The 16,685-nt window shown below is 41.9% G+C and overlaps 1 protein-coding gene across 3 annotated transcripts in view; it reads left to right on the top strand.

The window, feature by feature from the left end:
• ZBTB40 (zinc finger and BTB domain containing 40) overlaps nt 1–16,685 on the top strand; it is a 120,493-nt gene that overhangs the window by 100,772 nt on the left and 3,036 nt on the right. For 2 of the 3 annotated variants that reach the window (XM_077150921.1, XM_077150922.1), the window contains exons 7-17: nt 162–298; nt 704–905; nt 1,267–1,400; nt 3,578–3,746; nt 4,085–4,549; nt 5,289–5,495; nt 9,056–9,220; nt 11,777–11,991; nt 13,197–13,359; nt 14,081–14,167; nt 15,541–15,767. In XM_077150921.1, the coding sequence (XP_077007036.1) occupies nt 162–298; nt 704–905; nt 1,267–1,400; nt 3,578–3,746; nt 4,085–4,549; nt 5,289–5,495; nt 9,056–9,220; nt 11,777–11,991; nt 13,197–13,359; nt 14,081–14,167; nt 15,541–15,767 (2,171 nt within the window). Of the gene's footprint in view, nt 1–161; nt 299–703; nt 906–1,266; nt 1,401–3,577; nt 3,747–4,084; nt 4,550–5,288; nt 5,496–9,055; nt 9,221–11,776; nt 11,992–13,196; nt 13,360–14,080; nt 14,168–15,540; nt 16,089–16,685 lie in introns of all 3 variants that reach the window. The other variant, XR_013171209.1, reaches the window with a different exon arrangement.

Below are 16,685 nucleotides of genomic sequence, written 5' to 3'. Positions count from 1 at the left end.
GGCCCCAAGCTGAGAGTTGAATGCAGCTGTCCAGAGGGAATAGAGCTCTTGCACTGCTATTACTCTTCCTCTTTCATTTCCAGTACCCAATAGTTGTCTGTAGGAGAAACCCTTAAGGAGGTTTTGTTGCATCAAGTATTGTTTTGCTAATTTTCTTACAGTTCAACCAAGGCCTGATGATTATGGCACTGAGCTATTGAGACGGTATCATGAAAACCTCTCTGAGATTTTCACAGACAACCAGATGTTACTAAAGGTGATCTCACACATGAAGAGTTTAGCCCCTGGAGAATTGGAGGTAAGGGGGGTGAAGGGGGTGGAGGTAAAATGAGAGAAAAGGAAAATAGATTTATATTTATGTTTTATGTAAATATACACATATCCCATGATGAGAAATATTGAGGAGAAAGTAGAGACGGTAAAATAGAAGGTGACCTAGTTTCTAAGGCAGAGTATCATGTAGGGAAGTTACAATTTCTTCAGTAATGAAAAAGAGCTCAAAACAAGGAGTGAGGAACTTTGTCATGTATAAGAATCTCTTAGATTGAGGAAAGTATTGAAAGGAGATGAAGGACGTGGAAAAGTCCCCTCCCCAGTAGTTCCGTTTACTGTAACTGAACACCTAGACCTGCGTTCAGCTCTGCTGCTGCTGTGATGGTGGCTAGAAAGTCTCTTATGTGCCTGTTTATGCTGCATCCTGAAGGTCATGGAGAAGCTTGTGAAACGTGACCCTGGTTCAGATGGCTTCAGTTCTCTGGTCTCAGCAGTTCTAGACAAGCAGACACTCTCTGCAACAGCCATTTGGCAACTGCTGATGGTGGCTCAGGAGACAAAGATCTGCCCATTGAACCTGCTTATGGAAGAAATTCAAAAGGAGCCTGGTGCCAATGCTTTCTTTCAGGCATGTAAGTTTAATCTAACCTCTGCCGTGGTTTTCCCCTGACTGGAGATTATTGTTAGTCTTCCCAGAAAATAGAAAGAGCTTTCTTATGGGGGGGTTACCCACATCCCTGGCATCAAAAGATCAAAGCAAGGACTGGCCGTTTTTTTCAAGAATACAGGAGTTTGTTAACCTTTAAAAACTAAAACGCAGTAATTATTCTAAATTAATTATTATACAGACAATTTGCCATTTTCCACACTCCCAACTCTAGGTAGGACATGGGTTAACTGTATTCTCATTATAGTATGAGTTGAGAAAAGGGAAAGGGGAAAAAATTGTGCTCATAGTTGTACTAATGAGTTTTCAATCTGTCCATTTTTCAGTGACAACCCCAGAAACTGCTGCCTTAGATATTATCTTGAGGCATAACAAATTGATCATAGAGGCCATCCAACAGAGGATTGAACTCAAGTACTTCACCTCAGAGGAAGAACACCTGGCAGAGACTGTGAAAGAGGTGTGGTAGGAATGAAAAACAAATGGAGTTTTGGAGTTTTACAGAGTCGATGATTGAAATTGCCTTCATTCTTAAGAGAGAAATTAACATTTGTTGAGTTTTTGCTGAATGCCCAACACTGTGCTAAGCTAAATACTCTATAACATTTTTGTTTATTTAATCCTTGCAAGTCTTAATTGGCTGATAATACTGTCGACCTTTTATATATAAGGGAACTTGGGCTCAAGGGATTAAGTAATGTGTGGAGGATGCTCCACCTGGTAAGAGAGGAAGCTGTGATTTGAACCCATCTTCACAGGACTCAAATCTGGATTTATTTCATTGTCTAAACCTGGGTAAATCTCAAGGGAAACAACTTCTTTCAGATGAAGGGAAGTAAAATTGGTCTTATTACATGCTCTATTCCAGCTTCAGTAAAGAGCCAAGATAAACATAGCTAGAACAAAGCATTTGCCCATATGGGGCAGCAAATAGTGCCAACTCATTTTCTGTAGGGCTTCTCACAATGTGGCCAGCATCCCAGAAAAACCAGGTGGGTATGGTGGGTGGGGGTGGGGAATTCATGGACATCTAGCTGTGTTCGTTATGAGTGGCAAAGAATTACAAAATAGCATAAAATTAAACTACGAATCACCTATAGTGCCTTTTGATCCATGTAGGCATGGAAGGTGTGTAGAAGGACTGGTTTCTAATTCTGTCCATACAGGTGACAGCCCTACCTTGGCATGACTTCTGATTGAAGATGGCACATATTTCCATGGGGCTTCAGAGGAGTCATCTGCTAGACTCTCTCCAGCATACCACATACTTCAGAGATGCAGTTGATCAATTCTAGCCTCACTAATTAGTCTCATGCCTGCCTCCAGAGACATCAGGTTTATTTAGATAGACTTGAAAAGAGCAGAAATAACATATCTCCCAAATGAAAATTCCATTTGGCCATCTGGGAATGGTTTGGCTTTATTTTCTCAGTATACTGACTCTTTCTGCTGGTAGCTCTAACAGGCTGAAAGAGGACAGTTTTGAAATAATATTCTTGGTCTCTTAAAAGCCCCTATTTGAACCTTCTTTAGAAAGCTCAGGGTTTTTTTAATGAAATAAAATGATGTTTAAAGGGTGCATGTAGAAATATGAAGCTACTGATCATGCAGAATTATTTCCAGACATTGAGACAATTACTTATTAAGAAAAAAAATCATTCTAATCTTCAAGAGAGAAACACCACCAAACAAATCTTTGACTTTCCAGGGTTTTAATACTAAGATGTAGAGGCTATAGGGCATAAAACAGGGACTTGGGAATGACCAGAGTGATATCATATGGTCTCATCCGGGCCTTACTGTCACTTCTTTTTTGTTTTTTGTTTTTTAACATGGGCGGGCACCGGGAATCGAACCCGGGTCTCTGGCATGGCAGGCGAGAACTCTGCCACTGAGCCACCATGGCCCGCCTCTCACTTACTTCTTTTTGAACAGGGCAATGATTGGAGATTGTACATGGTCCTTACTGGATATTTTGGTCCTAGGGATGAGGGCATTCTCTCTTCACCCCCTGCTACATGAAAATACCCCCTTATTTATCAAGGTCCTTTTCCCATCTCTTCCCAAGGAGCTCAGAGTACAGTGTTTATTTCAGAAGCTACATTATCACAGGTTTTCAGTGACTCAGAGTACTCTACTACCTTTTCTTTGAGAAAGGACTGAAATACACTCCTGCTGTGCCCCCTTCCTCCTTCCCAACTCCTTCCTCTATATGGCTCTCCAGTCCCCAAAACCACACTGTTGAGATAGACACATTGTCTGTAATTTCCTGGGTAACTGTCAGGTCATGTTGCAGACTTCAGGTTGTTCTGCATAGAATGCAAAATAAATGTTTTATTAATAACGATAACAAAAAAGATATAGAAAAGTTCTTTGGGAGATGCTGGTTTCTGTGAGGGTATTTCTCATAAAAAGTACTTAATGCTTCCTTTTTTGTACATGCATTTGCACATTTGTCTTGACATGTCTCCCTGTTCTTTGGAAAACAGCTTTCTTCTACATTTACCATGAGAAGAGTGTATACTACTTATAGATGAGCAATGCCTTTCTGAAATTTTTTTTTTCCTCAAAGTTGAAAACCATGGAGAAAATCTGTAGATGATAACCCCAAACTTTTGTCTCATGGTATTCATTCAGATTCTGAGTATTTCCTCTGAGAAAGCCAGCCCTGAAGCTTCCCTGAGACCAGTGCTGAGCAGAGCCATGGAAAATTCAGTCACAGCCATTGAAATATGTCACCTCTTGTGCAGCATCCACAGATCTTTCCCAGGCCTGCAGCCTGTCATGCAGGAGTTAGCATACATTGGTAAGAAACAGGTTGGGATGAGGAGCCTGGTCAGGCTCCCAGGTTGTTTCTTATTGGAGGAAGGAGTTAGCAGTTCATAGAACAGTTCATTGCTACCTTAAATTATTTAGTCATTTTAAATGTTCTCAATAACCAGAGAAGTCATGTAGAGTAAACCACAATGTAAATGCCAAATGATGTTGTTTATGTTTATTGGAGAGTAAATATGTGGATACTATTTTATTAGAATTCCAAGTAGTGTCTGGTCTTCACTAAGAAGTTGTATGCTTTAGAAAATTTATAAAGCGATTTAGAAACATAGAGAATGCCCAGAGCCATGAGATTTCTCTCCTATGCAGGTTTCCTTACTAAGGAGAATAGAGAGGAGAGGTGGGAGTTAAGTAATAAATTTCACCGTGAAGCCAAAGGTAAAGCAGATGAAAAGGATGCCATGCCAGCTGAAGAAGACTGCCAGGCTGAGAAACAGAATGATCAAGGAGAGACTGGTTCCTTGCCAGAGCCAAAAGATAAAGATACTTCTGCCTCCCCAGACTCAGCCAAGAAGAGTTTTATCTGTAAAGCCTGTGACAAAAGCTTCCATTTCTACTGCCGCCTTAAGGTGCACATGAAGCGCTGCCGTGTGGCCAAGAGCAAACAAGTGCAGTGCAGGGAGTGCAGCGAGACTAAGGATTCTAAGAAGGAGCTGGAGAAACATCAGCTGGAAGCCCATGGTGCAGGTGGAGAGCCTGATGCCCCCAAGAAGAAGAAGAAGAGGCTTCCGGTTACATGTGACCTCTGTGGAAGAGAATTTGCTCATGCCTCAGGTATATTAAAAAGGTGATGAAATAGAGGTTGATAATTCTGAATGTTGAGTTTGAATTCCAGGTCTTGTCCCTAGCTGTGTGCAGTAAAGGATGTGATGGACTTAGAAAACAGTGCGGGTTCCTACAGAGATATTTTGAGAAGAATTAGGAATCAACTTTCTGAGCTTCGATTTCTTCAGCTGTTAAATAGGCACCATGATGCCATCTACTTTGTTGAATTGTTGTGAAGATTTAAAATAATATAATTAAATACCTGGTACAGTAAATAGCATAGAGTTAGCACTCAGTAAATTATAGCTATTATTATTCTTAATAACTAGCTGAATTTGTACTTGCCTCAGGTTTCCATGTACTACTCGTTTCTTAATAAAATCCCAGTCACTGGAAGCCCTGGGATGTATGGTCAGAGTTTTTTCCCCTTGCCCTTTTATTACATTGGGTGAATGTAGTAAAATATTAAAGTTTTGTTTCCCAGTTTCTGGGTGACAGGATCCAACTTGAGAGCGTGGGGAGGGATGGGAAAGATAAACCCAGAATTACTTCCTGCCAGATACACCTGGGAACGGGGCTGAGTTAACTTGGGGAGTGCTAGTTGGTGGGCAGATGTGCAGCATGGCTCTGCGAGGTAGAAGCAGGTTTGGCCTGGCATCCTGCAGCTGATGCTGGGCCTCCTCTGGAGGCCTGGCCTGAGACAGTGTCTTATATATCCTCATGCTGTTCCCCACATGGTTTCCCATAGGCATGCAGTATCACAAACTGACCGAGCACTTCGATGAGAAACCTTTCTCTTGTGAAGAGTGTGGAGCAAAATTTGCAGCCAATTCCACCCTGAAGAACCACCTTCGCCTTCACACTGGGGACCGCCCATTCATGTGCAAGCACTGTCTCATGACCTTCACCCAGGCCTCCGCTTTGGCCTACCACACCAAGAAGAAGCACTCAGAAGGTAAAACTGGGAGAACATCAGTTCTCCTGCAAACTTTAACTGTGTAAACTGCCTAAAAACCCATTTGGAATTAGGTATAATATATATCCCAGGTAAAATCAAAACAAAAAGAGATCACATTATCCCTAGGTATACAGACAACAAAGAATACATGTGTGCACAGTCATTTAAAATGCTTATTGTGAGAGCACCTGAAGAGAGGCTGAGTAACAGTGTCACGACTTGATACTTACAGAATTTTCATGAAGTCACTGATTCCTTGGGCTTTGAGGTGAAGTTCAACCATGAGATAAACCTTGATGAGCACCTCCTATGGATTAGGCGGTGCCCAATGCTGAAGGACTGGGATGGAATTCCTGTGTTCATATAGCTCATGAACCAAGAGGGATTTGAGGCAGGGGATGGCATACGGTCATCAACATGGTGATATCAACACCAACATGATATGGAAACATGCAGTAAGGGTTCCTGATCCGGCTGGATTGGTGCACTGCCAGAGAAACCTTCACGGAGAAGCTGTGTATTGTTTGAAGCATTTGTATATAAGTAATAATAGCCTCCTAACTGCTCTCCTTGTTCTCACCCTTGCCCTAGAACACTTTCGATAGACAGACCTAAAGGATCCTTTGGAAACTAAACAATATTAGGTCACTTCCTGCTCAGAACCTTGCAATGGCTTGTCATCTTAGTGTAAAATCCAAGGTCCTGACAATAGCCTACCAGGTCCTCCATGATTCAGTCTCCTGAAAACTCTCTGACCTCATTTCTTATTATTCTCCCCCCTCATTTGCTCTCCCCCCCCCCCCCCCATTTTGGCCTCCTTGTGAGTCCGCAGAGCTGCCGGGCATCCTCTGTAGGAACTTTGTTCTTGCTGTTCTCTCTGCTCGGTCATTTTCTCTATAGACACTTCCATGATTCGCTTCTTCACCTCCTTCATATCTTTACTCACATTTCACCTTCTCTGTGAATCTTTTCCTGACCACTCTATAAAATTTCACCACCACCACCACCCACACCTCCTTTCGTTGTTTTTCTCCATAGTGCTTATCATATGATATTTCATACTTTATTTTTATATATTGGTCTCTTCCTAGTAGAATGCAGCATCTTGAGGGTAGAGCTGTTAGTCTTTTTTTCCCACTGCTCTATACCTGGAACTTAGAAAAGTACTTGCCTATAGTAGACCCTCAATACATACTTGCTGAGTGAATGAATTCTTGAACACTTTTAATAGGCAGTGGGGATATCATGGTAAATGTACACACCCTGCTCTCATGGAGTTTACTTTCCAGTGGGAAAAACAGACAATAAGCATTAAACAAATAAACATGTAATATAAATTTAGATAGTAGTAATTGCTATGAAGAAAAATAAAGCAGATATAAGCAACAAGAGAATAACAGGGTTGGGGATGGGGCATTATTTGCATCATCAAAAGGTCTCTGAGATGTTTGGGTGGAAACCCGAATGAAGTGAGAAATGGAGGCACTGGAAGATCTAAGGGAGAGCATCACAAGTATAGATGTCTCTCAAAGTGGGAAGGAACTTCTTAACTTTTTGAGAGACACCAAGAAGACTAGAAGGGGCTAAAGCATAGTAAATGAAGGGAAAGAGGAGAGGTAAGGCCAGAGAGGTCACCAAGTGCCACATCTTGCAGGGTCTTAGAAGCAAAGGTGAGGACTTGGGGTTTTGGTCTAAGGATGATGATAAGTGTGTTAGTTTCCTCTTTGCTGCTATAACAAATTACCACAAACTTGGTGACTTAAAACAACACAAATGTATTATATTATAGCCTGGAGAAGAGAAGTTCAGAACGGATCTTAAGGACTTAAAGTGTCAGCAAAGCTGTGTGCCTTCTGGTGGGGAAGAATTTATTCTTTGCCTTTCCAGCTTCTACAGACTGCATTCCTTGGCTCATGGTCATATCACTAAAACCTCTGCTTTTGTCATCATACCTCCTTCTCTGACTCCTGCCTCACTCTTACAAGGACTCTTGTGATTACACTGAGCCCATGTAGATAATCCAGGATAATCTTCCCATCTCAAAATCCTTAACTTAACCACACCCACAAAGTTCATTTTACTGTACAAGGTGACACATTCGTAGGTTCCAGTGATTAGGATGTGGACATTTTTGGAGGGCCTTATTCTGCTTACCGCAGGAAGAGGCCAGAGAAGGATTCTGAGCAAAGGAGTGATAGGATCTGATTTACATTTTAAAAAGATAATTCTGGCCACCCTTTGGATAATAAACTGTAATAGCGCAAGTATATAATATAAACAGGGAGAATAGTTAGGATGTTATTACAATAGTTGAATCTAGAAATGCTGTAGTTTGCAATTAGAGTTGTGTTAGGGGAGCCTAATGAATGTTTGAAAGTGGAATTGCCAGGACATATTGGATGTGGGGTGTGAAAGAAACAGGGGAATTGAGGATGACTTTGAGGTTTAGGGCATGAGCAACTGAGTAAATGATGCTGCTATTTACTGGTGAGGGAAATTGGAGAAGTGAGTGTTTGTGTATGTGAGTGTGTGTTGTGGGCAAACGGTGGGGGTGGAGAGAAGCAGGAGCTCTGTTCCTAATACGAAATACCTGTTAGACCTCCTAGTGGAGAGGTAGAGTAATGCATGGGTCTCCAAGTCTGGAGTTCTGGAATAAGGTGGAGGCTGGAGATGTAAATATGAGAGCTGTCGGTGTTCAGATTTCTATCAGGCTTTAAGAGCAGATCATCTAGAAAGTGAGAATGGAGAAGAGAACTGAGCCCTGGGCTTCTCAACAATTTCAACTCTTGATTCAGGAATCCCTTTTTTCTCTAACAGTTGAAACTGTTAGCTTTAGTTGAAGTAGACCCTGGGATTTGAGGGATTTGGAGCCTCACTGTTAATTGACTTCCCCACTTCCTCTATTGGCCTATAAGGGGGCTGGGAAATACAACTGGTCTAGTAATTTTATAAATGCCCATTCTGCAATCTTGCTGTTTACCTGTATTTTCTAAAAGTATTTGGCAGTCTGGTTATTGTATTCTTATTATGTATATTAAGGAATAGAGAAACCAAAGAATAAAAAAAGTAAAAGAAAAGAAACAGAGAAACTAAGTTGTATGTATAACTTTAACAAGTCACTGGAAGAAGGCTTTCATTCTTCTCTCAACCCATGTCTCATCTCTGTGTGCCGTTGTTATACCTTCATTCTGTATATTCCAAGGAGATCAAAATTCACATATTTTGGGGTACAAAGACATATTGGTTTTCTGGGAGTGGAATATGAGCTCTTCCCATCCTTGTGGTGACCTGATTAATAGATGAGTTATCTTGTGTAACTCTGTCCTTATTCCTCAGGTAGGAAGCCCACATATGTACCCTCTCTGATCAGCTGTGTTTATGAGGTGCCATCTGATAGGATAGCTTACACCTCTTCCCCAATTATTAGAATTTGCTTGATGTTTTAAGGTCATTTTCTAGGCTATATTTCCATGATACTTGTCCTAAAATGTGGTTTTCTTTTTAGGAATACTGTAAATGTTTAGTGCTGGCACTGATAAACTCATGTGTATTTCCAGGAAAAATGTATGCATGCCAGTACTGTGATGCTGTGTTTGCCCAGTCCATTGAGCTGTCTCGCCACGTGAGGACCCACACTGGGGACAAGCCATATGTCTGCAGGGACTGTGGCAAGGGCTTCCGGCAAGCCAATGGCCTCTCCATCCACCTGCACACCTTTCACAGTATGTACTGAGTTTACATGTCAGGTGCTCAGTGCCAGGCCAGTCCCAGAGAAAGCGTGTAGCAAACATTACAGAAGTTGTCACTCCACCAGAGCTGGGCCCTGTTGAGCTCCTTCCCCTCCCTATTCTGCAAATCCCAGAGTTCTCCATTGCTATTTCAAGGAAATTCACATTTGAGCATATCATTGTGCGGTGCTTCTCTCTCTCTCTCCAGACTCTTTCCTTGTCTTCCTTTTTAGCACATCTGGCACTGTTTGGCTGGGAAAGACAAATTATGTTTGAAGGTGTAATAGATAAGCTCACAGATCACTGGGATATTCCTGTTAGTCCACTGAGCATCTGTTTTCTACCGCACCCTTCTCATCTTATAATCATTCCTTCCTTTTCCCATAGGAACAATCCAGCCGCTTTCTGAGTAAATATATACTGTCTTAAGTGGTCCCGGGTCACTTCCCCTTAGAAATCTGCTCAACATTCTCCCAAATGCCATTGTATTTCACACATGTAACAGGGTTTGCCCCCATCTTTCTTCTCATCCACCAGAATTGATATAGACAGAATCAGTTTTATTCAGCACACACACACACACACAACCTGCACACACACAAAAGAAAGAAAAGGGAGTACTGTGATTCCTCATTATATCATCTGGAAGTCACCGGTGTGGTATTTGCATGGCTGTGTCACATTTTCTTCAGCCTCTCATATGTTGCAGCAAGAGTATAATCAGCACTGCACGTCAGGGCAGTCAAGAGGTTGGACTCTGAACTCACAGAGGCCTGGATTTGAATCTTGGCCCTGCCACTTACTTTCCATAAGAACTTAAATTAATTTCTTTACCTTTCTAAGCCTCTTATATTTCTTCTGTAAATTGGAGAAAATAATAATGTCTATCACCTTGAATTGTGGTAAGAATTAAATGAAGTACCACACGTAGAGCATGAAGCTCCATGCCTGACACAAAGAAAAGAAAATGCCCAATAAGTGCCAGTTGTTGTTGACAAGAACAGTCTACTCATGTGCCATTTGTCGCTGTCAAACATTGTCTTTTTGCATTCCATGAGCCTGTATCCATCTTTCCTTCTCCCCTCTTCACTTCTTCTCCCCCACACACCAGTTCATAGCCATTGACAAATATAACATTCACAAGCATGGAATTTATGTAAATATTTTCAAAACTGATGTCAGCCGGTCAGAAGGACATGTGCACAGCACATGTTTAGACATTAGAGGATGCAAGAGGAGTATAAAGCATTGGCCCTGCTCCCCAGGAGTTAAGGCTGTCCTAAAAATCCAGGCACAGTAGACTACAGTTTAACGAAATTTGAATTGGATCCAGTGCCACAATTTTGATGTCCTATTGTTCTCTCTGTGACATTCTATCTTAGTCTTCTCTTCCTAGTAGCATTTCTTGGGAATCAGGAAAGGGAAAACATTAATTTTTGCAATAGAGAGGATACAAACTACTTTGCCATGCCCCTGGACTGCATCATCTCAGGCAGACCCACCATCCAGGTCCCACTCTCTCATTTACCATTTATTCCTTTGTCTATTTCATAAAACCACACATCATTGCTTATGGAAAACTGCTTCAGAGGGTCTGAAAAGACAACATAAAACTAAGATATCAAACATTTGTGTCCACAGAGAAACTAAGTAATATTGAATGCTGCTGCATGTCAGAATTCCTAAATTAGTCTAAGTTAGTGCACAAATAAGATTGACTTGTGGGCTGGGTCTTTCCTGTGGACAAAGGATTTTATTATTAAAATATTTAGCTTTGTTGCTTTCAGGAAAAAGACCAAAGTTTCCTACCACAGGGGCCACAAAAATTATTCTTCATCAGTGCCAGTTCTTATTTTTGAAATCCTACCAAAGAGTTGGTTTTGTCCATTTAAGCATATAGCTCAGAGCATGGCCTTCAGAGTTACAGCTAGGATTTCCAGTTCGGCCATTTCCTAATTGTGACATTGGGCAAGATACTAACTTCCCAAGCCTTGATTTTCCTAATCTGTAAAATTTGGATGATAGTAGGACCGACATATTGGGTTGAGTGAGTAAAGGATTGAGTGAATAAAGCACTAAACTACGTAAAACACTTAGAACAATATCTGTCATATAGCATTCGGTAAATATTATCTATGAAAATGTTGTGGAATTTGAAATGGGGAGCTAGGAAACGTTCCTCCACTTAGCTGCAGACAACAAAGGAAATAGTGATGCTCTGAAGCACGTGCTGGAATTCTCTGTAGAGAATTAGGAAACACAAGATTGCACAGTAACGGTAGGGGTAATACTCTGGAGAGTAGTAAAAGAGAATTTAACTTGTAAGATATAAAATTGAGAAATTGATGCTGTGGAGGTGGTTAATCTAGAAGCCTCGGAGGGGATTGCACTTCTCAGGATGAAGGCGGGGAATAGATAGGTAATCCATGCACTGACTTCTGGTCCCTGCAGTCTGTGACCCTGCATGCCATCTTATGTCTGTAGCAACCAAAATTTCACTGATTGCTGCCCATGGTGCTTTTTCTTCTCCACCTCTTCTCATGGAACTAGATATAGAAGATCCCTATGACTGCAAGAAATGCAGGATGAGTTTCCCCACTCTACAGGAGCACCGGAAGCACATCCACGAAGTACACTCCAAAGAATACCACCCTTGCCCCACGTGTGGGAAGATCTTCAGTGCCCCCTCCATGCTGGAGCGCCACATGGTGACCCATGTTGGAGGGAAGCCCTTCAGCTGTGGGATCTGCAACAAGGCCTACCAGGTGACATTAGGTTCTTGTGGGAGGTGTTAACACTGCCTGAACTACTCTCTACTTTGTTTTCCTCAATTCCCATGTTTTGGCATATAGATCAGATCTTGTCTCTAGGATATGACAACATGCCTAGTTCTTATAAAGAATGCAGCTTGCAATTATTCCCATTCTCTTAGGAAACCTGGTCAGAATACTGCAGTGGGGGAGTGTTAATTGGAGCAGAGAGTTCTTACTCCCACCCACCCCCTCCAATTTCAGTCTTGTCCTGAACTGAAAGCTGGGCTTTTCTGCTTGGATACTCATGTTCTATAGAACCTATTGACCCCATTTGTAGAAGGACATGAGACTGACAATGAGAAGTGTAACACTACCTAGAATTCTCTTGTTTAGCACAATTATTGCTTTTTTTTTTTAATTCCAGGAAAGAACCCTGCTTTTTGACCTTTGAACTTGGTATGCAATTAAAGCAAACCCTCAAATAGAAATAAAAAGAAATCACCAATCTATCAGAAACTTTAAATCCACAGAGAAAAGAGTGGTTCTTGGTGACATCTCTAAGATTTATTTATATAGAGAGAAGTTTAGCAGATAATTTCAGATCAACAAAAAATTGAGAGCTCACTTTGCACCAGGCCTTTTGCTGTGAATAACAGATTTACAGAGTTGAATAAGACCTGGGCTTGGCCTCTAAGAAACTGTGAAATTATAGAGACAGTATTTCTGATACTACTCTGGAACCTGGGAGCAAGGGGGGCATTTGCTTATGGAGCAGAGACAGCATGTGCCCCTTCTCTAGCAGGTTGCTCCACCAGACCCCTGGGTCTCTGAGAAGCAGTGAGAGCCAGCCCAGTGGTGAAGAACACAGATGTTCAAGTTGGAAGGCCAGCGTTTGAATCCTGGCCCTACCATTTACTAACTGCGTGACCTTGGACAAGTCATTTAATCCCTCATACCTCAGCTTTCACCTCACTACTGGATCATAACACCTCCCTCATAGGGTTGTTGTGAGAACTGAGCTTATATAGGGTTCTGCTGAGCCCTGCCCTGTAGGGGCCTTTCAGTGAATACACAGTTGCCTTATTCCCACAAAGACTTGTCTCTCCTGTAATATCAGCACTCAGTTTGATGGGTAAAAGAGAGTGATTCTCTTTCTCCTGAGCTCTCCAGCTAGCCTGGAGCATTCTAAGACCTAACCTTTGCCAAATCCCTTGTAGCAATTGTCTGGTTTATGGTACCACAATCGGACCCACCACCCCGACGTGTTTGCTGCTCAGAACCATCGATCTTCCAAGTTCTCATCACTCCAGTGCAGCTCCTGTGACAAAACCTTTTCCAACACCATTGAACACAAGAAGCACATCAAAACAGAGCACGCAGGTGAGGCTTGGGTAGCGTAGAGAGGGAGTGTAAGCTACTGAGAGGAAATGGCTTGATCATATAGCATCCATATTTGGGTTCCAAAATCCAGACTTTCACTGCTGTAATGTGGTGTGCTGTGGTCATCATCTTTGTTCTGCACGGTGCACCTGAAAGCAGCAGTCCATAACTAGCAATAGTGTGAATGATGGTGGTGATCAGACCTTGGAACCCACAGCTGTGTAAGCTTCTAGCAGCCCCTAAGTGAAGCTCAATCACTATGCAGTGTGAAGGGTGTCAGCTTTGGTGGCAGTCAAGACTGGGTGGAAATCTTGACTCCAGCATTTACCAGCTGCAAACTTGGCAAGTAACTTCTCTTTCATGAGCCAGTTCCCTTTTTCTACAGAATGAGAATAATTAATACCTACCTTGCAGGTAAATTTGAAGATAATCACAACAGCTAGCAGTTGGACATTGCCTGTGTTCTAAGCACCCTGTGTCTGTTTTTCTCATTTAATCCTCACAACAACCTTGTTCGAATTCAAGTAGTTTGGATCCAGGGCTGGTGCTCTTAACCACCAGGTTACACCAGTATATCACAGGTATAAAGTTCCTGGCCCTTGGTAGATACTTACTCAGTGTTAGCTATCACCCCATCCCACCCCCACTCATTTAGTCCCTGGCCTTGGAGAGCCATTTCTTTTGTTCTCACCCACAGCTTCTTTCCTTGTGTGCTTCACAGATGTAAAGTTCCATGAATGTGACAAGTGTAAGGAGCTCTTCCCCACACCAGCTTTGCTGCAGGTTCATGTCAAGTGCCAGCATTCAGGTCAGTGTTCCCCTTTTGAGATGTTCCTTAGCTAGACTGCCAGGGTGTGAATCTCATCTCCAATTATGGCTAGGCAACCCAGGCTAAGTACTTAACTAACTTATTCCTCAGTGTCCTCATTCATAAAATGGAGACAATCATAGTACTTACCTTATAGAGTAACTGTGAGAATTGAAGATGTTAGTACTCAGGAACACTTAACTTAGGGCCTTGCATGATTATTCTATTCCTCAAGCATTAACTGTGATTGTCATTATTATTGCTTTATTTCATCAAGTCTAAAATGCCACTTATAAGATGTGTCACTTTTAATGAACCATTGAGAAAGGAAAACTGTTACCCATTAAACTATGCTTTTTTATCACTTAGAATTTGTAGGTTACTCTATATGCTATTTTAGGCTTAATTTGATGTAAATTTTTATCACATCCCTTACTCTTGTGTGCATGCATAAAAAGGACAACATAATAAAAATCAGTTGATTAATGAAAGGATCCAGCTTCTGATCCTTTCAATTCAGATTGCCCACGTGCGTGTTTTTACATGTAGTAGCAAACACTGTGCCATGAAGAGCATTAGGGATGGAGTACATAGTAAAAGATTCCCCCAAAAAAGATTCTATCAAGGAGCTCAAAGCCATTGTTTTTTTGTTTTTTTCCTGGAGCCTTGTTAAAACTCCACCCTACCCCCACTCATTTAGTCCCCGGCCTTGGAGAGCCATTTTTTTTGTTCTGCTTTTGAATCCCATTTTGGGAATATGGCTAAACATGTCTGATTCATCCCTTATTAGCTCCTTCCCCCCAAACTTTTTGATTCCCATGAGTTAAATACATGCATGATTCTTGCTTAGGGATTTTCTTTTAAGCCACGAAAACCCATTCTGCAAGTCTTGATGCTGCCCCTTTTGATGTTTTTGCATGAGTAATCATTTACAATTATGCCCTATTGCTGCCCAGCCCATAGCATTCGTAAGATACCATTGATCTTGCTGAAAAAAAAAGATACCATTGATCCTATCTCAGAGATGTTAAAATGTGCTTTTTGGAATTGATGAAATATAGAATCATCAGGATCACTATCTACAGTTGAATAATAAATAGGTTTCAGCAGAGGTAGATTTTGCCTAAATCTAATGCTAATGATGCTTTTGTTTCAGGGCCCCTCACTTGCTTAGGATTCTTCCAAGGCTCTGTGCCTTAATTCCATACTTCTAATTTTACATTATTTTCCTAAATATAAACTGCAGTTCCCACAAAACTTGAGTCTACCTCTGCACCCCCATTCTTGTTACTCCTTCCTCTTGTCATTCCTGCCCTTGTTTCTCCCAGTCATTCCACCCACAGTCCATCTCTTCTGTCTCCCCCCACCTCCAGGATCCCAGCCATTCAGGTGCTTATACTGTGCAGCTACTTTCCGCTTCCCTGGAGCCTTACAGCACCATGTCACTACGGAGCACTTCAAGCAGTCGGAGAACACCTTCCCTTGTGAGCTCTGTGGGGAGCTCTTCACCTCCCAGGCCCAGCTTGATGGTCACTTGGAATCTGAACACCCAAAGGTCATGGGCACTGAAACCCAAGCAGCAGCCTCGCCAATGGTGCAGGTGATTCAGGGGCCATCAAATGCACAGAATGCTAACATGGGATTCCTAAGTCATCTCTCAAGTTGGCTGTACAGCACCTGCTTTTTCTCTTTAGAGCTTTTAAAGGGTTCCTGGAGTAATGCATTCAATATCAAGAGGACCTTAGAGAAGAGTCTGTCTCTACCTCTTACCAAAACAGTCCTCTGAGATGGCCCCTCAGAGGTAAAGGAACTTCAGAAGTAGAACAACTGCAGTCTCTGCTTCCATTTCACATCCTTCCCACATGCTGAGAAACACTCTTGAGGATGTGGTGAGAGTGGCAGGAAACTTGGAAAAGTGTGGGTGAGCTTTTGTTGAGCAGGGCAACCACCTTCACTTGAAACACTATGGTAGTTCCTCTGGGCTGGCCGCAGTACTTAGACATCTATGGACTTCTCACCTTTACCTGAGTGAAAAAGGCTGTCTCTTCTTGATGTTTTAAGGCTAAATTTAACCCAGTGCTTCTTTGTTTCCCTGTTCCTCTTTTACTGTTATTCCCATCTTCTCCAGAGAGGTTGAGAACCAAAGGAAAAGAACTCACTTCTACAGATTGTCAGTAATTTATTGATAGAGTGGAGAGGAGCTATAAGCTGTATAGCTGTCCAGTTCCCTAAATCAGTCATCTACGAAAATGTTCTTTCAGGCCCCTGTGAGAAGCAGAGGGGAAGTTGGGTGGCAGGACACCAGGTGATACTACTACTGCTATAGCAGCCAGTGTGGCTCTGCTTTTATCTTTAAAGATATCCTTTGGGAAGAAATAAGGTGTTCCATTGCCAAAAGAAAAAGAAAGAAAAACAGTTTGAAAACTATCTAGGTAATTGTTTATTAAACATCACAATTGATCTCTTTACTCCCATAGCAGAGAGCTGAGCATTGCTTCTCCAATTCTGCCCTTTAAAT

The sequence above is a fragment of the Tamandua tetradactyla genome, chromosome 2 (assembly GCF_023851605.1).
Source record: "Tamandua tetradactyla isolate mTamTet1 chromosome 2, mTamTet1.pri, whole genome shotgun sequence".
NCBI classification, from domain to species: Eukaryota; Metazoa; Chordata; class Mammalia; order Pilosa; family Myrmecophagidae; genus Tamandua; species Tamandua tetradactyla.
The sequence above is the reverse complement of the archived record's forward strand: the minus strand, read 5'-3'. Positions and strand labels throughout refer to the sequence as shown.